At 34.7% G+C, this 22,718-nt stretch overlaps 5 protein-coding genes across 11 annotated transcripts in view; 2 read left to right on the forward strand and 3 right to left on the reverse strand.

The window, feature by feature from the left end:
- LOC115244156 (heparan-sulfate 6-O-sulfotransferase 2) overlaps positions 1–3,408 on the forward strand; it is an 8,250-nt gene extending 4,842 nt beyond the window's left edge. The window contains exon 4 of the mRNA XM_029821584.1: positions 124–3,408. Within this exon, the coding sequence (XP_029677444.1) occupies positions 124–435 (312 nt within the window). The 3' untranslated portion in view covers positions 436–3,408. The remainder of the gene's footprint in view (positions 1–123) is intronic.
- A 73-nt stretch (positions 3,409–3,481) lies between these two features.
- Positions 3,482–6,155, reverse strand: LOC115244157 (SPRY domain-containing protein 7). Its single transcript, XM_029821585.1, has 5 exons — positions 5,964–6,155; positions 4,925–5,597; positions 4,185–4,462; positions 3,925–4,027; positions 3,482–3,850 (listed from the first exon to the last, which is right to left on the reverse strand). Exons 2-5 carry the CDS (start codon positions 5,025–5,027, stop codon positions 3,753–3,755), a joined length of 582 nt encoding a protein of 193 aa, XP_029677445.1. The 5' UTR covers positions 5,028–5,597; positions 5,964–6,155; the 3' UTR covers positions 3,482–3,752.
- Positions 6,156–6,466: 311 nt separating this feature from the next.
- On the reverse strand, positions 6,467–7,681 carry LOC115244158 (60S ribosomal protein L35a). 2 transcript variants are annotated; one of them, XM_029821586.1, is made up of 3 exons: positions 7,591–7,681; positions 6,862–7,104; positions 6,467–6,649 (listed from the first exon to the last, which is right to left on the reverse strand). In XM_029821586.1, the coding sequence occupies exons 2-3, from the start codon at positions 7,099–7,101 to the stop codon at positions 6,482–6,484; spliced, it is 408 nt and encodes a 135-aa protein (XP_029677446.1). In that variant the 5' UTR covers positions 7,102–7,104; positions 7,591–7,681; the 3' UTR covers positions 6,467–6,481. The 2 variants fall into 2 exon arrangements, with proteins under 2 accessions (XP_029677446.1, XP_029677448.1); XM_029821588.1 differs by having other exon boundaries at positions 7,540–7,597.
- Positions 7,682–7,875: 194 nt separating this feature from the next.
- Positions 7,876–12,933, forward strand: LOC115244267 (importin-9). 5 transcript variants are annotated; one of them, XM_029821799.1, is made up of 14 exons: positions 7,876–8,007; positions 8,364–8,450; positions 8,522–8,891; positions 9,021–9,254; positions 9,329–9,698; positions 9,771–10,018; positions 10,111–10,375; positions 10,480–10,793; positions 10,891–11,110; positions 11,202–11,473; positions 11,572–11,980; positions 12,259–12,407; positions 12,516–12,591; positions 12,674–12,933. In XM_029821799.1, the coding sequence occupies exons 3-14, from the start codon at positions 8,556–8,558 to the stop codon at positions 12,877–12,879; spliced, it is 3,099 nt and encodes a 1,032-aa protein (XP_029677659.1). In that variant the 5' UTR covers positions 7,876–8,007; positions 8,364–8,450; positions 8,522–8,555; the 3' UTR covers positions 12,880–12,933. The 5 variants fall into 5 exon arrangements, with proteins under 5 accessions (XP_029677659.1, XP_029677662.1, XP_029677661.1 ...); XM_029821798.1 differs by having other exon boundaries at positions 7,941–8,011; XM_029821801.1 differs by having other exon boundaries at positions 7,939–8,450; positions 12,516–12,586.
- A 144-nt stretch (positions 12,934–13,077) lies between these two features.
- The window catches only part of LOC115244269 (PDZ domain-containing protein 4), a 213,596-nt gene continuing 203,955 nt past the window's right edge, over positions 13,078–22,718 (reverse strand). For both annotated transcript variants that reach the window (XM_029821803.1, XM_029821804.1), the window contains 6 exons: positions 18,949–19,332; positions 18,313–18,483; positions 16,898–16,996; positions 16,559–16,591; positions 15,122–16,465; positions 13,078–15,002 (listed from right to left, as the gene is read on the reverse strand). In XM_029821803.1, coding sequence (XP_029677663.1) covers positions 14,670–15,002; positions 15,122–16,465; positions 16,559–16,591; positions 16,898–16,996; positions 18,313–18,483; positions 18,949–19,332 — 2,364 coding nt within the window. In that variant the 3' untranslated portion in view covers positions 13,078–14,669. The remainder of the gene's footprint in view (positions 15,003–15,121; positions 16,466–16,558; positions 16,592–16,897; positions 16,997–18,312; positions 18,484–18,948; positions 19,333–22,718) is intronic.

A 22,718-nucleotide genomic window follows, 5' to 3' on the forward strand; every position in this document is an offset into this window, starting at 1 on the left:
ATATTTATATTAGAAAAAATAATAAAGTGTGTATGATATAATAATATTTAATATTAATGATTAAATATATGTATATCTTAATGTACATTATTTTATACTAATGACAAAATTGTATCATATCAGGTGGGACAATATACCTTTGAGGAAACGTTTAAAATGCGATTTGCAGTTGCCTTTGAACAGCATAATGCTACACTTAGTGCAGCTACTATGGCAACCCTTAGCGCAGAACAATTGGATACTGTACGTAGGCTCAATAGTCTAGATCTGGAACTCTACGAATTTGCAAAGATTCTCGCCTTTCAAAGATTTAAACGGCTTAGAGATCGTGATCCACATTTCGTACAACGATTCCAACATCTTGGTGAATTACCATCAAGACAAAGTGTCACAGAATTTAATTGGGATTCCGTCATTGAAGATACTACAGAGTGATATGTAAGTACGTTATCTTTATCGACGCCAAACATTATGCTGGATCTGACTATCTTAGGGAAATACCCTTGAAACAGAATGGTTTATATATAAATCATGTAGCTATCTGCATAAAATTTACCAAAAGCACGGAAGTGTACTTGGACGAAACCAAAGAGAAATCCGAGAACCTTGTGATGAACCTGGCTATTCTCATCAGCAACTAAAAGTAAAAGTTGCAATGTGTAATGTTCACAAAAATTTTCTATGATTCATAAAATACTCGTACATTCTATGAAGGTTCTTCCACATATAAGTAACACATATCTTTGGTTATGATTTTACATAGATAAAATTGTTAATTTTTTTTATAAGATTTATCTGCAAACATAATTATTGCCATATGCGCCAAATGATTTTTCTCAAATCAATTTGTACATATATTTATGCCGTTTTTAAATAATTTATATTTTTTGGATTATATATATATACATATATTATATATGAAATTTAGTTCTGTTTTCAATTTATTTACATAAATAATTTTATAACAAATATTGATGTGCAAGTAAACTTACATATTTTAATTGAGTATAACATAATATATATTATACAAAAGTCATAATTTTAGTTAAATAGATATAAAAAATATTTAGGAACAAAATGTGGGAGTACCATTATTTTCTGTTAATTCATATTATTTTAAAAAGTTTATTATTGAGTTTCTGAAAACATTTTCATATGTAAAATTTATATTCTCTTCTTTCAAGAAAAACTAAATTTGTTCAACACACCCACACATATGTACATGAATTAATCTACATTATTGAAATAATAAGTAAAAAGCTTACACTTAAATGTGTGATGTAAAATGTTATGTAAAATGTTAAGATTTGAATATTGAAATAAGCACATACATTCATAAGAAAAAATACAAATCAACAAAACTGCAACTTGAAATGCAAGAATGTTGAATATAATTATGATATTAATTAATTATATTTGCATTGATACATTATATTGAATTTATAATATCTGTTATCCAGATATACATGCAACAAATACTACTTATTGCATGTACTACTGCTAATTATTGCACAAATATTCTAGCCATATTAAAAGAGAAATTATGCTTTGTTTAAAGATATAAAAAGAGCATATGTGAGATCCTCAATTATTTTGCACACTATCAATTTATAACAGGGGAAGCTAAGAAATAGAAATAGTAATGATAGTTTCAACATTTGGTAAAATTTTATGCATTATACAATTTTTTACATCAGGAGCATACATTGTAACTAAAAAAGATGCACACTCATAAGCTTTGAATTACTTTTGTAAATATATATCTCTAAAAGTATATATATATTTTTTAATCAAATTACTTGCAGCATGATTGAAACGAGTCCGTTAGCTTTGTGAAGCTAACACTTAGCATTTTGTATAGTTTAAGTAATAAAATATGACTATGGTAAGCCATATGTAAATCAAGATATGTAAAATGGAAAAAAGTATCCATTTTCAATCATTGGATCTGCACACTGCTCGAGAGATGATGATTAACGGTCCTACACTTGATTAATATAAAATGCTATGCTGTTCATTAATTATGATATTATTTTGTGCTAAAAGAAGTATTGTCTCAACACGTAGATATAATTAAATCATATCGAAAGTCCTCCAAATATTTCAAAAAATGATTTAAATAAATTATTTTATTAAAGGCCTATATAATTTTATCACAAATAACAGTAATGCATTAAATGATCGTCGTTATTCCTAGATTAAAGTTAATCGTACTATTTTAATACAATTAATACTAATTCAATATACAACAAAAGTTATAAGTGCAATAAGACTTGCGATGGGTTACCATTATAAATATCTCATATCATCCAGTCATAATATAAATATAAAATATAGCGATTTTAGTTACATTAGCTAATAATTATAGCATAGGCAAAGGCTCTCTTGAATAATAATGGTCTTTCGAATGAATACAATACGTATATATCTAATAATATATATAGGAAATCGAGTGCCATAAAAATCTTGTAATTAAAAAATCTTTATCATTACAAAAATGCGCAATTATGTTATTTTTAGTATATAGGGATTTAATTATGGCAGATAATGAGATTAGAGATAATATATAAATATTACATTGTTTCAATCGAATGACCTATTTATATTACAAATATATACATATAATGTTAAGTGTGTAAAATTATCAATGATTGTTTAAAGCTACTTTACTATTAAGGACCAAAGAGTTAAGATGTTTCAGCAAGTACTCAGAAAGCTTGCAGCACAAACAATTATAAGAAACTTTTTATACACATTGTTAGATAAAAAGCTCATTATGTCGACGATAAGCGCGAATGATTATCTTAACGTTTTTCGTTTAGCTATCATTTTCATGTTATTAACGGCGCTTATCTGACTGTGATCGATTCTTACATCAGAAAAAAGGCTTATCTATTCGATTATATCAAATGATAGACTGCGGTTTATTTTGGGTGCATTAGAATTTTGTAAGTTTGATGATCTCATTAAAAATGTATTCGTTCTATATGCACAATAATTGAATCGTTCAAATATTCACGTAATCAATAATGTAAAAAAAGAGGTGCAAGTTTTCAAAATGTTTGAAAGGATGAAACATTAGCTTTAATGTTCATTATACAATACTTGTAGCAAGAGAAAAGATATGAAAAGAGAAAGAGATAGTTAATGGAATGCCATGACACTAGCCTAATGAAGCGAACAATAGGCCTAAAGCCGTCGGTACCTTATTTAAGCCATTGTATATACCATACCATTAGTTATTTAAGAATCAATAAATCATGTATACAAGTGACACATATTTATGTGTGATTACATCTATTATTATATACAATTATACAAATAAAAGTATACAGATATTGTAAGATAGACGTCGCGCAGATCGATGTTGTAAGTTCTTTAATTTTAATAAATCTGAAGAATCTTTCAGTTATGTAAAATTTATATTTATTATAAATCTCTTCATTCTGTAGAGTAATGGATCGAAAAATAGATTCTGATATAGCATTAAGCAAATTATTTATTCCACGCATCTCGTTTTTTTAAATACATCCACGCATTATCATGCAATTATTATGACAAACATTTATACTTTGTGACATCGTTTCTTAATACTATGGCTCCTCTTCTATTTTAAGATTTGTTCTTATTAATTATAATTATTCTTAATTTAGTTCCAATGATTAATCAAAATCGTGAAATGGACGAACAATTATCAATTTTGACAATACAGTGATTATTATTTTACTTTTATTTCACTTTTTGTCATTCTGCTAAAGCAACGATTGCTCCAGCATTATTTTTTCAAAGCCCATTGGTAGAGCATAGATAAAATTCTCAAGAATTAAATCTAAAATGGCTCCATCATCAACTAAAAGTTAAAATATTATTGACTAAAAATCAATTGTCACATTATTACTTACTTGTTAAAACAAATATACCTACCATATAACACTGGATAAACTCGTCCCTTTATATTTGTAACTGGAGCATTCATGGATTCTCCATTTAAATAAAAATTTAACTCTATATGGTCATAGGATACTCCCTAAGAAAAATTGTTAGTAATTCTAAAAAGATTCCGCTTGTAATGTAACTCTTAAAAACTACAAGTACATGTATATATTATTCTTTTGATTTTTGAAATCGATACATTAATTTGCTTAAAAGGTTGTTAAAATTAAAAAAAGAGCAATGATACATACAATAACATCCCCTTCCTGTGCAGGATTTTGAATCTTATGGAGTTCTTGCTGGTTATGCCTTATAATACCATCCCAATTGAGTGCCCAACTTTCTGAATCCTTTCCTCCTTCGGCAACATTGAGATCCGTGTCCCTCCTGGCTAGCCCAATAGCCCATATACCACCTTGCTGTATTTTTACTTCAAAATAACTTTTACTTTGGACAAGAGGGGCATTTGTTAAGGCACCACCATTTCCGCATATTCTTAGACCATTTTTCACTATTACTACTTCATTTCCTACACAAAAAAAGTATTGGAACCTGGTATATTACAAAATTTCAATCAGACTATCTTTGTACAATCCAAATGTATATATCAAATATGTAAAAGATATACTTAAAGTAGATTTATAGATAGTACAATTATTTAAAAGATGCACTAGCTTTTATCAGATACATTTCAGAGGCACAATTTTATATTTACATAGGATGGAGGATATAAATCAACAAATGCACTAAAAAAATTGCGATAGATTATTGCATATTAGAATATATCAAAAATGTTTCTGGCGATCGCCTCGCGCAAAAACGATAAAATCTTCAGCAATCGATTGTATAATTGATTTTCTATGAAGAATAAATATGCAAAAAGTAGTGCGTAAATTACATATGGTATGTTTTCTGATGTTTTTCTAGCGTTACGTCACGTCAATGTTAATTCGGGCGATCTGACACTCGCGTGACGAGTGTTGACAGTTACCCATATGAGTCGTGTCTAAGGCGATGGGATTTCGTTCCCGCTTCGGAGCATGAGTCGCGGCGAAGCCGAGGCCGTCAAAACAGTTCCTCAGACAACAAAACATCGTTCTCGATACCGCTCGGGTTTACTATTCGTTCACAAGTGCAGCAAACGCGACATCGTAACGATGTAACGAGAGAAAAGTCCACTCTCTTTTTTTCGCCCCTCGTTTGGGATGTCTCCCGATATTTCGCTTAATTTTTGTCAAAATCCATCCGTAATAATGCGGTCATAGACTGGCGCAAGCTTGACGTTGCTAGACACTGTTCAAACCTACGCATAAGTAAACCTCACAAAAATGGCTTCCCCTCCGAAAATTTTTGATCAATATAAATTATCTTGACGAGCTTTTATCACGTAGCATATGTTATACTTTATGATTCTTCCTCTTATTCTAGCAATGGATATAAATCATTTCAAGATGCGAGCTCTTTGCGAATGACGTAAATTAATGATTGAGGTTAGGTCAGGTTAGGTTTCGTGTCGTAAATCGAGGATGAATAAAATTATGCACACGCATACACTTTTAGCTTGCATATTTGAGACAAACACAATATTCTTTTAGTACCAAAAAGGTATTTATTTCCTTATATTATACAAGAGTATGAATTTATATCCGACTGGGATACAGCATCTGCAACATAAAACAATTTGAATTATTTTTGGTAATAAAAATTATTATTTTTATCTAATACTGAGAAATAATAGGTTTGTTTTTTCTAGCTGAACTGGCTGCACTATTCAGAGTTTATCTTTCTCCTTCCAATGTAGAGAGAAAAAGATAAACTCTGAATTAGTGCAGCCCCAGATTAGCTATAAAAAAAATAGATCTAATATTACATGCATACAATTGATTGTAACAATTATTTATTAAAACGGGATATATATAGAAATTGTATACATAAAATTCATTTATATTTCAATGAGAGATATGTAAAGTTATATATATGTATATGTATTTGTGTGTATATAGAATTATAAAATATAAATTTTAACTTACAATTCTGATACGATGACCCATAGCCTTGGCTGGTAGATTTCTCTTAAATTTTGCACGTACCGATCCACTTGCTCCATGGGGACGAGTGACTTTGCCCCAGATAGCTCTAACCTTTGTCTTTTTTGTGGTCTTTCCAGGTACTGGAGTCTTGTTTTTAGCCTACAGCAATGTTTATACATATGCTATTTATTATAATCTTAATGAACAGAAATTCCATAATGTAAACTAAATCAATATACAGTGCTATATTAAATTTCATAAAAGAAAAAAAAAAATTAAAGATTTTGACTACAAGAATTTTTTGTATGTTCTTGCATCTGAATTAGTGCAGCTAGATTAGCTATAAAAAAAATAGATCTAATATTACATGCATACAATTGATTGTAACAATTATTTATTAAAACGGGATATATATAGAAATTGTATACATAAAATTCATTTATATTTCAATGAGAAATATGTAAAATTATATATATGTATATGTATTTGTGTGTATATAGAATTATAAAATATAAATTTTAACTTACAATTCTGATACGATGACCCATAGCCTTGGCTGGTAGATTTCTCTTAAATTTTGCACGTACCGATCCACTTGCTCCATGGGGACGAGTGACTTTGCCCCAGATAGCTCTAACCTTTGTCTTTTTTGTGGTCTTTCCAGGTACTGGAGTCTTGTTTTTAGCCTACAGCAATGTTTATACATATGCTATTTATTATAATCTTAATGAACAGAAATTCCATAATGTAAACTAAATCAATATACAGTGCTATATTAAATTTCATAAAAGAAAAAAAAAAATTAAAGATTTTGACTACAAGAATTTTTTGTATGTTCTTGCATTCAATTCGATTTTTCTTAAATGTGGATAGATTTATGCGGAGATAGAGTTTATACCTTATATACATAGACACATCGTTTTCCTACATAGAAATCAGAATCTCCTTTAGTACCGGCTCCTTCAATTTTGAGCAATGCGGTATGTTCATGTTGATTGCGCAATCCACGTTTGTAACCGGTGAAAATGGCCTTCGCGTACAGACGTCCGTGCCTCTTGAAGGGCCTCTTTCTCAGAGCCACCGGCGCATCTTCCGCAGCGCTTTCCTTTGTCTTAGGCGTTTTCACTTTGCTTGTCATTTTCTAAAAAAAAATAAAAGATTATGTACAATAAGAATTACATAAATATTCCTCGAATAAAAAAAAAAAAAGAATGGGATTCTACGATTCACATGTTTATAGAAACGGAATTAATAGAACACTTTGTGGTTATGTACAATAACAGTGGATAACGAGAAAACATTTTGTCAGAAATTATACGAAAATGTCACAAAATTTGAGTTAGAACTCGACATTTTTTCAGATGTACATATAACAATATTGAGCTCATGTGATTTATTAAACTATTTACATTTCTATCGTCACACTATGAACGATAAATGCCATATGAAACATGTCGCGGTAATCCGCCGGAATCATTGGAAATTGAGTAACAATATAGGAAATCAAGTAATTGTACGGTAATCTGACATAATGTTTTACAAAGTGTCACTTTTATTTGCGAAGAAAATTAATTACGTGAATCAATTTTTATTGTTAATTATGAGATTTTCTCACTACAAAACGTACCAAACGTGTATCATGAACTAAAAGAAACACAAGAAGGAATGGAAATGGGAGGAAACCTTATGTCCCTCTGCTTGTAGAAAATACAACTAATATTAATAAGTAGCTGGTCATGTGATCGTGATATGAGTTTCCTGAGCAGCATTTTAATTTCATATATTTGTAAAAGTGTTAAAATCATTATTGAAAATTAATAGAAAAATTAATTAATTAATAAATAAGATTGCTTATTCATCAAGTCCCTAGAATCTCTAGAGTCCCTATTTTCTAAAGACTCTAGAGTAAAGTAGTACGTTTCCATAATTTCGTAGGAGATAACGCATTTCTCGTGAAATGTATGACCAATGGTTATAACCAATTTGTCGCGAACCGGCTTTTAGAAAATATAGAAAATGTTGAATATTCATCCGCGCACGACCGGTTCGTAAGTGCGATGGTTATATATCATTTGTACATACGTTCATATGTTCCTATACATATCATAATATTTTTTTCATTTCGTATTTGTAAAAATTGACGTTATATATTTGTATTATATTGATCCGAATAAGAGTAACGGGCTGTACTGCTATACAGAATCCTAGCTGCATATTAAATCGACGACAAAGTTCGAAGCGAATCGAGATATAGCTCTTCTTATCTGCATGTTCTCGAATATGACGAACATGATATCTTAATGCATGTCTCACGAAATAAATATTAATTTTATATTTTTATTTATTCTTTTCATGTCGTTGCTACTCGTTTATATAGATGTGATATAATATTCTGCACAGATATATTACAAGATGTCAGAGGTGTCATAATTAGTATGTAAAAGCAGATACGACGATTAAAATAGAACAGTGACGCCGTAAATTTAGGTAAAATATAACGGGTGATAAATAATTAGATTATGCGGGGATGCATAATTAACTTTGAGAATACTTTATAGATGCTGGCTAGTAAGCTAATTTTTATTTCGCACAATGATCGCCAGCGACATACAAGGCTCCTTGAAGGAAGCTCTGTACGAGACATTAACAGAAATTTTGTCACCGCATTATGAAACCCGCAAAGCTGCGGAACAGAGAATTCAAGCTTTAGAAGTAACAGAGGAATATGGAATACACTTGACTGAATTTGTCGTTGATCCCAATGGGCATTTACCTATTAGACAATTGGCTTCCGTTTTATTGAAGCAATATGTTGAAACGCATTGGTGTTCATTGGCTGATAAGTTCCGTCCACCAGAGCTTAACAATACTGCTAAAAAGAAGATTAAAGAGTTACTACCTTTAGGGCTTCGAGAATCTATTAGTAAGGTAATATTTTATTCAAATAATTTATTTAACTGTAAAAATTTAATTTATTATTTAATTTAATATTACATTATTACATATTGATACAATATTATATATGAATATAGGTAAACAAAATATTTTTAACTTTAGGTACGAACTGCAGTAGCTTATGCAATATCTGGTATAGCGCATTGGGATTGGCCTGAAAATTGGCCTGCCTTGTTTGATGTTCTTGTCAGCTGTTTAAGAGATGAGAGTGAATATGCTGTTCATGGAGCAATGAGAGTCTTGACAGAATTTAGTCGAGATGTCACAGACACTCAGTTGCCCAATGTGGGACCTATTATTCTTCAAGAGATGTACAGGATATTTCAAAATGAAAATGTAAATTTGATAGAAAAATGAAATATTTTTTTCACAATTTTTCTTCTTCACATTGTCATCTTTGTTTTTTGCAGCAGTATTCGATTAGAACGCGTGGTCGTGCAGTTGAGATTTTCATAACAATTACAACTTTAGCTGCTAATATGGGAATTTATGAAAAAGGATTTACAGAGCAGTATCTACAGCCAATCATTCCTATGTTTTGTGAGAAGTTTGTTGAGTGCCTCAGAGTGCCTAACAGCCCAACTAGTGACAGTGGATTAAAAACAGATATTATTAAAGCCATAAATTGTCTTGTTACAAAGTTGCCCAAATATGTATCACATCTTTTACCTCAAATGCTGCCACCTGTATGGGAAACTTTATGTCAAAGTGCAAAGACTTATCAAGAAACAACAGTCAATGCTGATGAAGACATCAATGATAAAGAAGTTGACTCTGATGGTATGTTATTTTGAAAAATATGATATATTGTCAGTGTTATATTTTTTTCCTATAAATACATTTATTTTCTAGGTGAAGTAATCAATTTCAACAGTTTGATTATTGCCATATTCGAATTTGTCCAGACTATCGTGGAGCGCAAGAGGTTTATAAATATGCTAGACAATATGTTACCAGAAATAATATATTATCTAATAATATTTATGCAAATAACATTCGACCAGATTCAACAATGGACAGCTAATCCAAATCAATTTGTAGAGGAAGACGAATGTATGTTCGATTATAACGTCCGTATTTCCGCGCAAGAATTTTTAACAGTGAGTAAAAGCATGATGGATGAAATAATTAAAAAATGCGTTACACGGATTTTAAAAGTATAAAAGTTAATACCTTATCGTTTTCGTTATAGACTCTTATCAATAACTTTGAGGACAAAGCAGTACATGCGCTTTGCGATGTAATTACACGACATATTGAAGCAACAAAGGCACTACAAGCCGGTAATGGCGATGGTAGGAATAGCAACGAAAGTTGGTGGAAATTACGAGAATCCTCCCTTTTGGCATTGAGCTTATCTAAAAATACTGTTGTTGAAAAACAGCAAGCTGGGGTGCTGCAGTTCGATATTATTAGATTTCTAGACACAGTTGTTTTGGGAATGTTAAATGACTCAGGTGATTAATTACACAGCGGGTAACCTATATCCTATTTATATCATTTTGTAATCAATATGCAGAAACATTGTAAAAGTTGTTATGTATATTCTTATTTTTTTTAGAATCGCCACCGTTACTTCTCGGCCGCTGCTTATGTCTCGGCGGACGATACGCGAAGATAATGCCACCAGAAGTGAGTTCCCGATTTCTGGAAGCGACGGTCAATGGCTTACAGGAAAATCAACCACCTTGTATTCGCATCAGTGCTGTTAAAGCTATCTATTGGTTTAGTGAAGCATCAACTGAAAAAGATTCCATCGTCAACATAATACGCTGTCATATGCCCAATATATTTCAAGGATTATTCAGTCTAGTTAGTCAACCGAACACAGATATTCTGATCTTGGTCATGGACACATTTCAAATACTAGTCTGGGTAATGCTCTGACATTTTTCTTTATTATACGCACATTTTTATTGTCATTCCTTTTTTCTTGTTATTTAAGTTATTTGAATCTTATTTGTGTTTATAGCAACATAAAGAATTTACAGCATCAGTGGAAAACAAGATTTGTCCTTTGACAATTGCAGTGTTTGTAAAGTTTCATAGTGACCCGACCATCCTAGATATATGCCAGAACATATTCAAAGACTTGACGCAGAATCCAAGCTGCATCGAGCCGCTGCAAACTCGTTTAATACCTACGCTTACGAGTATGATGGCGATAACTCCTATGAATAAATCAAAGGATGGTACGCTCTTTCTATTGATACGCTCTTTTGTCAAGCCGAATCAATTTGATCGGGCCATTATCTATCGCTAACTCTTTGTTCTTTTTGTCAGAGGGATCTCGATCCGTCGCGTTGGATGTGCTAAAAGTTCTTGTACAATATTCACCGACGCCTCTAAGTAACGCTTTAATCGAGACCGCTTTCCCGGCTGCTTGTCACTGTGTTCTCAACTCGGAGGACCACGCGACGCTGCAGAACGGCGGAGAACTTATACGCAGCTATTTATCCGTGGCGGCGGAGCAAGTCATCGTGCATCGCGACAGCGAAGGGCAAACCGGATTGCAGTACATACTGGAAATAATCGCTCAACTTCTAAATCCGCAGGTAATATATTGTCGCCACAGAAATCGCGCTAATTTTATCGGAAGTTAGGTATATTTTTGCTAGGTAATTACATATGTATACACATGGCGGTATTTCAGTCGAGCGAATTTACTGCCACTTTTGTCGGACGTTTGGTCACGACGCTGATTAAAAACGTTGGGAACAATCTGGGCGAAAATCTTGATCTGTTGTTGAAAGCGGTGCTGAGCAAAATGCAAAGCGCCGAAACATTGATCGTTATGCAGAGCCTGTTGATGATTTACGCGCATCTCATAAATACACAATTCGACGCTGTATTGAACTTCCTGTCGACTGTGCCAGGTCCGACCGGACAAAGCGCACTCGCATTCGTGCTGACCGAATGGGTTAGCAGGCAACGTCTGTTTCTCGGTAGGTACGATCGCAAAGTCGCGACGGTCGCACTGTGCAAGATCCTGGAATACGGAGTCACTCACGGAGATAGCAGGTTGGACGAGATCACGGTTAAGGGGGATATGGTTATTTCAGGTTTGTTATCTTTGAACTATTTTGATTGCACATGGGTAAATAATTGGCCATGACAATGCGACGAAATCAATTTTCTTGATTGCCGCATACAAAATAAAATAATTGAATTTATTTTTGATTATTATTCTAAAACGCAATAAATCGATTTTACTGAAAGAAAGGAAAATATATGCATATATATTTACTCATATTTTACATTCTGATGATTTGCAGCATAATATTGCTGTTACATATAATATGTCTTTTGCGCGAAATAGTAAGTTAGTTCGGATATGTAGGAATCGAAGACGGTGTGAGGACCAGAAGCAAAGCTGAATCACAGCCTTACGAATGGACTTCGATGCCTGTGCTTGTAAAAATTTTTAAAGTAATAATCAACGAATTGGCAAACGATATTGAAATTCTTAACGCCACTCAAGATACGGAAGTAAGCGACACCCGTTTTCTTTCTGTGTGTCTATACTTTTTCCTTTATTTTATTCTTTATATTTTCAATTTTACTTTATCAAAATGAAGACATAATTTCGATGCCTAGAACTCTGACGAAGAGGATGAGGACGAAGACGATGATGAATTGGTAGAGCCCGGAAATGAGACTGAAAATATGTTACGTAAGCTGCATGCGTGCGAATAATCTATAAGTTATATAATCATTAATTATAGATAATGTCAATGAATGTGATTCCTTTATAGAATTTGGAGGCGCGGATGAAGATAATGACGATGAAGAAGATCCAGAGTTACTGCGGGATTCTATTTATCATTTGAATCTCGGTCAATATCTGCGCGATTTCCTATTGAATTTCTCCACTCATCATTGTTTCCGCATGTATATCCAACACCTGAATGTGCCAGAACAAAAAGTCTTGAATATCATAAATATCAATGCGGTTATGTAATAGGAAAATGGTCGGAACAGTTTTTGAATTTCATAATAAACGATCTTTTCTATACTCCTCGACGACGATTCACAATTTTCGTTATTATAAAGTTCGCCAACTATTTCCTTATACATTATTTAGATAAGATATAAAACCTAAAAGGAATGTGTATGCAACACGTACAATTACGATAATCATTGCAATTTGTCGTCACCATTGCATATATTAATGCTATATTTTATATTTGGGTTTTATTTACATTACACATATTCTTAAAATCATTAAATCGCATCTACATACAAAAGACAGCATACATACGCGCAATCGTTTATATGTAACCTAGATCATACAACATATTTTCTACAATATTATATCATCGTATCTAATATTTCTGATGCGCGCATCGCAAATATTATGCAGTGAATTCTCGTCAGAAAGTACGTGATAATCGTTTTTTATCGAAACATCGCATTTGATTCACACATCCATTAGATTATTCTCTTCTCATGTACATATACATACTTTAAAGTACATATATAGAGTCACAGGGCAGTATAGACATTATTGGCAGTATAGGATTCTAGTATTTGATTGTTTTTGCAGGGGAAGGGGGGAAGGAAATATAAAAATAATAATCGCGCGGTTCGATGCACATATGAGTTAAATGCATGAGACTAAAACACAGCTTTACACTTATACCCCAGATAGAGATATCTCAGATTTCGATCTTACGTATCTTTCACGCGTTTCATATATTTCGTTCATTATATAAATGCTTTACAAAAATCATGTAAAAATTACGCAAAACAGCGTGTATATGCTATAATTTGTAAACAGACGAAAAGGTCGCCGTCATATATCGTTTCTCTTTAAACGCACCATTCGATGTCCACGAAAATAAGTCAACAACGATGGAATCGACATTAAGGCGATGGTCCTCCGGATATACATTGCCCTGCCGTGATTTTTATATCATATAACGCATAAAGCAAAAAGATAATATTGCTGCGTATTGCGACGCGTATTAATATATCGCTTATCATACATATCTACAAATCTATTATTACCGATGTCTCTGCGCGTTGAATATTTTTGTCACGTGTATAAAATAATCTACATATATTACGGCGTCGTAAGTATTTACAAGATTAGTTAGGGCGAACGTGCTTATAAATTCCACACATGTCTACATATAATTTAAGTTTCTTCGCTTTATTACAGTGCTTTTTAACATGTCCCTTTCTATCTTCGCATTTTACTTTTATTATAAAATCACAAAAATTATTGAATGTCTCATATACTGCACATCTAGCGAAAAATTGAAAATAAATATTTTCGTCATTTTTATACAATTAACGTTAAATTATTTTTTATTCGCATTAAGAATGAAAGCCATCACATGCATATATACTCGCTGCATATATATTACAAGAACTGCTGGGTGATCGTCCAACGAAATTTATGCGCTTGTATGTATATGTATATTTACACACACATGCGTGTGTGTGTGTATCGAGCGCGGATATAATATCATATAGATTATTCAAACAAATGCTCTATCTTCGAAATTGTCTTTGCGTGATGTAGTTATATTTTCACACGAATTATATAAAACAAACGCATAAATAGTATCACGTAGATAATTCGGGATGAGTGTTACATGCGGTAAAATATTTCAATGTTTTTCTCGCGTACTCTCTATATAAAAGTCATCCGTAAAAATATATCTTTACGCGCTATTCCGTATATTTCTGCGCGACGAACGATTGACTTGGAACTAACTAAAGACAGAATGCAACGGAGTTTGCTTATACCGTAGTAACCGACAGTAGACCCATTAATTTCCCCCCCGTGCCGGGACCCCCTGTTCCTACCCTGTTTCCGTGAACCAACATTTCTTGCACGGTGGTGAAATCGTCCAGGGTCGTCTTTTTACGCGCCATTTTCTTGTGACTGAGCTCCACGATGCTTAACGGCTTCTTCGACGCCTTATCCTCTGTATGTTCGCATATCAGCAGATCGTTGGTTTGTTGCATCTGCTGCTGTTGCTGTTGCAACATCAGTTCTTGCTGTCGCTGCTTGCGTTCGCGCGCGCGTTCTAGCTGCCGTTTGCGCTCCTCCTTGCTCCAATAGCGTCCGACCTAGAATAGTATGCAAATAAAAATTATAATGAATCGATTCTAATGCAAAAAAACCAAAACCGGAATAACAAATTGTATGTAGATTATTTGATCAGTATCGCAATCGCGGCGACGCTTACCTTCATCTCCGACATGGCATCATCCTCCGTGGTGTGACCGGCCCTCTCCTCGCATATCTTGATCGCCCGATTTCGTAGTATCCGATTTCTCACGGGCCTCCTGGCGATGTATCTCGTCCCATCCGCTCTCCTCTTCACCTTCCACTCCATCTGCACCTCGCCCTTGTCCTCTGGCGGTGTCCATGTAGTGGACGTGCACACCTGTTGACTGCCGACAAACTGGTATTGCGTTAGATTCGGCGCTTGGAAATTGCCATGCGACTTGGACTTTCTCGCCCCGCCCGCTGATGTCTCCTTATACGTTGTAAAATTTTTCCGATTGAGCGCCTGCTTGAACAGCTGCTGCTGCAACATCATCGTCTGTTGCAGATTTGCCACGTTCGTATACATAGTATCGGCTGGCAGCGTGTTGGCGTTCATTGACAGCTCGTTACGATCCTTGTGATGATGCGAGGATGACGACGAGCTCTTTCTCACACTCTGATTCTTCAACGATTGCCTAATCGTCGCGGACGTTGCGCTCGGCGTCACTGGCATAGGACAATTGCAGCCCAGCTTCTGTTGCTGCTGCGGTGTCTTCGGCGGTGGACACAATACCAACGTGCTTTTGTGATGATCTCTCTCGCCCTGTTGAAGCTCTAAAGTTAGAGGATTGCTATGACAGGATTCGCCAGTGTTGTACGCGCTCGAGCTGTCCTTCTCCTCGCCGGAACTGTTGCTCTTTGAGGAAGACCACTTTTGGTTTTGTTGTCCTCCGGCAGACAGGTGATTCTGTGTTGCGCCACCGCTGTGCTGCACTTGCGTAGTCACATGGTTCGATTGCTGCGTCCAATGTTGATGGTGTTCGTACGGTGACGAGTAAATTGGCTCGCTGTCCGACTCTGGTATCGTCTCGTAAATGTGTTCCGTGTCGCTCCACACGTGGCTCGAATAAGCCTCGACGAGCTTCACCGTCGGCAGTGCCGTTGGCGGCGGCGGCGGTCCAGGTTGTTGACTACGTAGCGAAATACCCTCGAGCCTCTTGGAGCAATCCTTCAACGAGTCTTGCATCCACTGCTTGCTACGCTCCTCCGTATGATGCGCCGGCGAAGTCGCATTTTTACCGCTTGACTTTTGCGAGTTTTGTGACGAACACGTGGACGAGGAGTTTGTGGAGAAGATGTTGACGGACTGCTGCTGTTGCTGAGTGTGAGAAGGTATGGGTGGAGGCGCTTTCAAGGTGCAGTTGTTTATCTCGGTTTCTTTGGTACGTTCTTCCGTTTGCTGCTGTTGTTGACGGATCAGTTGCTCGATCATGCTGTTCTGGTACGCTGGCAGGTTTTCAGGTGAAAGCGGCGGCGATCCCTGAAGCGGAATGATTCGTGATAGATAGCGATATACGCGATAGCGCGCCAATGCTAAATAGTTTTTTTTGTCACTTTACATGATTCAACTTACTTGATAGATGCGCCTGTCATCATATTCGTCGTCCTAAAATAAAATAAATAAGTTATATAATTTGTAACACATAAAAAATATACCTTTCATATATTTTTAATTTATGCAATCAATTTATCAATGTTTTAAGAGAGAGCTCTCATGTATTATTTTTTATTTTATATGCATGCATATATATGCGAAAATTTTCCTAATCTCCATCAAATATTTCTGTATTATATTTTTTTATTATATATTTTTCAAAGTTTACTTCTTTATTATATAGTTTCGTTTGTTCAATTTATATACATATGATAAATAACTGCAATAAAATAAGAAGAATATAAGATTAAAACGAACTTGATATACACATCGGCTGACGAGAATTGTTACCGCAGTTTTTGTCTCCGCAAACAAATTCTCGGTCTGCTCCTTATTCGCGACATCCCTGCCGTTGACCTGGAACGAGAGCGAAGAGGTTCCTTTCAATGAATGACGGGCCGCTTCTTGATTTCCGAAATGAGTCACTGTTCTCGCGAGAAATGTACATGCATAATGAAACGCCGTATTCTGAATGTAAATCCGGCTTAGAGAAACCCTCCGAACCCCCATTAATTATTTCAATCAAGTGTGTGTGTGTTCCTTAATTCAAAATTTTAATTTGATGCGATTTATGTGATAAAAAAAAAACACGATTTAATATAATCCTGTCTTTTTAATTAATCAAGAATACGCTCGATTTCCTTCTTTTTCTCCGGCGTTTTCTTGAGAGAAATCGCGTTAAATAGGCAAGGATAATTTTCGATAAGATGTCGAATAATGTCACACTAAACCAGAGACGGGAACACGCTTCGCGAGAGCTCGTCGACAAAGGAATCTAGAGAGACATACAGACAGACAACGACAAATCCATCGTATATATTCATCCACTGTACTCCATCGCATTTCCCTTCGACTCGAGTGCGAGAGAGAAAGCAAGCACGGTTCGTAATTATAATCTGTTTAATGAGATTTAGAGGCTTATGCAGCTTAGGAGAATCCTCGACGGAGATAATGAGGCGTCAACAGGAAATTCGCGAACGTCATGGATCCGCTGGGGATCCGTGATGCAAAATTTTGCAATCTCGGCCAACGACGTGATCTTCGAACAGAGGGTACGCGTATGAGCTCGGTGTAAATTCGCTATTATTAGCAGGTAGGCGCTTTATATGGGGTATGTTTGTATTATTGCTCCTCGGGGGATTTTGCACAAGTACTTCCGCGTTTACCTCTCTTAGCCTATTAAATTTATGCGATACATCACATTCTATATTATCCTTAACTTCCCTCGCTGAATTTCTCGTTGAGCTTCATTATATTACACGTTTTCCACTGATTCAGTTAAAATATCACATCCGAACTAATGGAAGATATTTAATTTTTGCCAATTTTAACAATAAAATTGAATCTTCTTCCTGTATTTGCAAACACTCACAGTTCTTTCCGCTTTTTAGATTCGAGATTTTATGATTAATTTGACAAAATATCACGGAATTATTTTCATATCTAAATAATGTAAAATAGAAAAATTATCAAATTATCAAATTTTATATATAAGTAAAAAATTTATCTCTCTTTCCAATTATTAACAAGTGCAAGCTCTGACGGATATTGTGCGTTTATGAGTTTTATAGTTGTTTACATTTTCTCAATTTTGTTCTAATTTTTGGCGAATTGTGTACTTAATGTGATAACGTTTCTAGAGAATGGAGAATGAAATTTCTCTCTGAATTTACCCGCAAGATTTGATCTCCTTCTCGCAACCGACCGTCCCGGGCTGCGAGACTTTCAGGAACTATTTCCGAGATATAAACCTCTGTGTCGGCGTCCTCGCTGCCGGAACCGGAGCTATAACACACGGTCAGCCCGAGCTTCTCGGCACTTCCGCTTTTCCGTAACGTCACCTCCTTCAACAGCATTTCGTAACGATATTAATATTCGCCATAGTAGACAATGTTGGGCGAAACTAAATATACTCATATATTTGCATAAAGTCTTCCTCATTAACTGATATTATCATCATTTAACAAACACATTAGCAAAACGAGATACATTGTTACACATAATCTATAGGCACACATTATAATTTTCATCGTACCTACATATTATTTTCTTTCAAATTTTACTAAGACACAATCCTTTCTTCTAATACTCTGTATTTTTTATTACGTCGAATATTCTCAAGAAAATAACAATATAATAATAAAGATATTTTTTTAAAAATATCTTTTAAAAAAATCTAAATTTATTAATAGAATAAATTCCCATTTGTCACACCCCCTTCAATGTGATGAAGCTTTAAATTAAACTGTTTCGAATATTTTTATATTGTATTAGAAATAAAATTCGATATAATTATAATCGTAGGATACCTCAAAGTCGATATCTTGAGTGAGAAAGTCCTCGAAACTGTCATTCGCTTGTTCCTCGACTACGAGGGGAACCGGCAACAACTCCTCCTCTTCTATGAGACCAGCCCAGTCCGTTTGGACTGCAGTCGACACCAAAGGACACGCCGTGTCCTTTTTGACATCGTCGTTACACATACGTTCGTCTATCGGGCCCCTCCCGTTCGTCGTTCCCTCGTTCTTATCCTGACATGCGATCCTTTCGTGCTCCTTCGAGGGCGTGTGAGGAACCTGTTGATGCCCGCCTGGTTGTCGTCGAAGAACTTCGACGATAATTGGCTCCTGAGCCGATTGAAAGCAACGCACAGCATCCTCGTGACTAGAGTTTGAAACGTCCTGTCCGTTTACCTAAAAAAAAAGGAAAGTAAAATTGAGATTATTTTCAAATATTTCATGTAACACGCATTAGAAATATGACAATACATATTGTCATCGAATATCGAGCGGATGGACGAGTTTTTTCTATCGACGGTCGAGAAAATGTAATGACGGGCGTGGGGGGATGTCTCGTCTTTCCTCCCTTCTCTCTTCCTGCTTTTAATTAAAATATACTGTTCCCCGAAGGGAACATAGAGACACCTCATCGTTCCTCATAATTGCTTTCTCGCGCTTTAATGTCCAATTAAATAAATAACTCGGTGCGAGACGTCGTCAACGGTACGGCGTGGAAAATGCTGACGACGAGAGGGTGGACAGGGGTAGATGAGGATGGCGGTGCTGGGGGCGCGAAGACGTCGTCGATCAGAAACATAGGCGGATTAATTAAATGACACGCCTGATGGTCTAAATTAATGCACGTAGGCCGGTAATTAATTTTCAAGAGTAACTTGTGCGACAAGTCTTTCCTTACAATTCGGCAAATTGGTTTCTCTTCTTCTCGAACGGCGTGGCAAGATCATTTTAATCTTCCGACAAATTAGATGAGGCAAAATTGGAGAGAGTAAATCCGGTAAAATTCTAATAAATTAAGCATTAATATCGCCTCATAATTGCCAGCATAATTTTATTTGTAATTTTTAGTTATATTTTTGCTCTTAAATAATTAATCGTAAAAACCGAGAAAAAATATCGATGTCATTCAATATTTGTTTAATCCCAGACGATTGTCAATTTAATCAAATTAAATAGAATTTTTTTTCATTGTGCAATATTAGACATTTAATATCCTGTAGAGAGCGATTAATTGTGGATTGATACATATCGGTTTAGTGCTCGCGCGATTTGTTCTCATTCGTTCGCTCTTAATTACTTTTTGGGAGGAACGGTGTCTCTAATTAAAGGGCTCTAATTAAGACCCACTTGAAAAATGCTGGTTCGACCATCGATCGGATGCGCTGGTCAAGGAAGTTGAGACGCTTTTGTACTCCGGTGAAAAACCCGAACGATATAACCCTCTATTAACTCTAATTCCTCCCATGGGCACGATCATAACGTCCGATCAAACATTTGCTTTTACCAGAGAAGACCTCCGTGACGCCACGCTTATACCCGGTACCAGGTGGCACTTAATTTCGCACTAAATGCCAGGATTTAAGGATTTGGAACGGGACAGGGCGGCTTAACGAGCCGAGGACCCTCGACGTTTCAATTTGGAGCTTACAAACCGCCAGAGTGTATTCCCTACGCCGGATAATGATAGCCTGGCGGTTTTCTGTAATCGTGAAAAATCTTTTCGAAGAGCTCCATCGCGAGAACTCTATAAAACCCCTATATATAAATCAGTCTATATAAATCATTGTAACGTGATAGCATTTAGAGAAGGTAACACGCTGAGGAAAAAATAATGACGGAATTTTTACGTTGCTAAAAATGATATTATAATCTCTCAATTTGTATATATTTCACATAAATCGAAAATTTTTATTATAATTGTGATATTTTTATGAAAACTTATATGTTATTTTAATTAATATTATATATTATATTATATTTTTATTTTAGTATTTCTTGTTCCCTTTTAAATTTATAATTTAAAAACTTTAAAGTTGTCATTTAAAACATAGTATAGCAGTTATAAATCGTTCAACTCTTGATGGAGCGCAAATGGATTTATATACCGAATAGGGTAGTCGTTATATTGATGGTCGCAAAAAATATCGCCAACATGCATTTATTAAACCAGTACTGAAGTATCGCGAATATTTGTTCACTCGAAACACGTAGTTTTGATTGTCCACGGTCGATCACAAAATGGAATTTCTAACTGCTCGCTTGACTGTTAATTTCCAACGGAGGGTTGAGAGATTCGCAAACATTTACACTTTACCAATCGCGATATTGCCAAGTGCTGATGAATTCCTTGCCAATCAAAAGATGGAAAACCATTTAGATTCATTTTGTTGGGATAAAAAAAAAACGGAGAAGGAAAGTCCAATCTTTATCGCAATTTTCTATTCTATCGATTAAATATTTCTCCGATTGAAATTATATATATATATATATTATCTTTATTTTAAAAATAATTACATCCGTGAAAATAAAAATATTTTTTTTGATCATACATCGCTTATGAGTTATTTAATTAGAAAGAGATGAATATCAATTTTGTACCTTGAAATTTTAAAGCACAAAAAATTTAAATAAGGAAATAATTTGTTAGGATGTGCTTAAGCTAACAGCATTTTCACATTGCAGTTATGCCGCTCTCGAAATAATCTACTCGTGTGGAAAGCAAGCTCTGCGGCATTGTCTTTCAACTTTTGTCTAGACGTTCTAATGCTTTGTCTTCTCCTCGTTGTCGGCTTCACAAGACGAAAGTTATGAACAATGAATGGTTTCGCCACTCTACGCAATCTATTAAAATTAACGAGGTCTGGCGTGAAACGTCTCCTCGTGAAATTATTAATCCTCCAGTGATCTGTCGTTCATTACTTTTTCACGCGGGTTATGAATCTAAGACTACTTGTGCTTCCTTTAACTTGCGCGTTCAACGGGGTATCCTTCGGTTATTAAACAGAAAAGTATAACGCTTGTGTGTCACCGATATATGATACATCCATTAAAATTAATGATATTCGCGCGTTGGTTCGGTTAAAAGACTTTCTGTGAGTTTAACTATTCTCAACCGGAAATTTTGTGATCATTGCTTTGAATTCTCCAGCGGTTAGATGATTCGATCTTTGATCACGGTTGCAGATAATGTCAGTCATCAGCGAGATACGAATTTGCAAATAATTACGCCGTTTCCCTTTCATGTTTTCCGTACGTGCGGGTGTCGTCGCATTTTAATTAATAAAACGCGGAATCCTCGCAAATGAGAGAAACCAACGCTCCTAACAGAAAATTTATCGTGCAGAGAAATAATATCTATCGGTCAAAAATTTCTTTCATTTAAACGGACCGTTTTTAAACGATTGTATGTCTGAAAAAAGTGACATAATATTTTTAATATTATTCATTAAAATTATATATACATTGATTGAGAAAATTGCTAAAGAACAATTTTCTGTGCAGAGTAATATAATTTTGTTTTTTAGCATTTACCAACTAGTGTATATATGTATATCTGCATATATTATATAATTAATATTATTTATTATACGATATACATATACATATTCTAAAATTTTAATAACGTGAAAAATAAGGGATATATAAACACCTTTTAGTATCGTTCATTTGTTTACATACTTCACTTTCTTTTCTAAAAAGTCAATCACTCCGCTAAAAAGAGACTAGTGTATTGTTTACCTGTGCTCCTTTGTTATATTAACGCTTAAAAAGCATGAGTATCT

This window comes from Formica exsecta, unplaced genomic scaffold (genome assembly GCF_003651465.1).
Source record: "Formica exsecta isolate Colony F162 unplaced genomic scaffold, ASM365146v1 scaffold80, whole genome shotgun sequence".
Classification (NCBI taxonomy): Eukaryota; Metazoa; Arthropoda; class Insecta; order Hymenoptera; family Formicidae; genus Formica; species Formica exsecta.

Excerpts from the sequence above, each read along its gene's own strand:
- LOC115244157 (XM_029821585.1), bottom strand. The coding sequence starts at position 5,027 with ATGTTTTGTTGTCTGAGGAACTGTTTTGACGGCCTCGGCTTCGCCGCG. Across the intron at positions 4,463-4,924 it reads CTTAGACACGACTCATATGG|GAAATGAAGTAGTAATAGTG; the intron begins GTAACTGTCAAC and ends TTTTTTGTGTAG. Across the intron at positions 4,028-4,184 it reads CACAGGAAGGGGATGTTATT|GGAGTATCCTATGACCATAT; the intron begins GTATGTATCATT and ends AATTTTTCTTAG.
- LOC115244158 (XM_029821586.1), bottom strand. The coding sequence starts at position 7,101 with ATGACAAGCAAAGTGAAAACGCCTAAGACAAAGGAAAGCGCTGCGGAA. Across the intron at positions 6,650-6,861 it reads GATGTGTCTATGTATATAAG|GCTAAAAACAAGACTCCAGT; the intron begins GTATAAACTCTA and ends ACATTGCTGTAG.
- LOC115244267 (XM_029821799.1), top strand. The coding sequence starts at position 8,556 with ATGATCGCCAGCGACATACAAGGCTCCTTGAAGGAAGCTCTGTACGAG. Across the intron at positions 9,699-9,770 it reads TAAAGAAGTTGACTCTGATG|GTGAAGTAATCAATTTCAAC; the intron begins GTATGTTATTTT and ends TTTATTTTCTAG. Across the intron at positions 10,376-10,479 it reads GGGAATGTTAAATGACTCAG|AATCGCCACCGTTACTTCTC; the intron begins GTGATTAATTAC and ends TATTTTTTTTAG.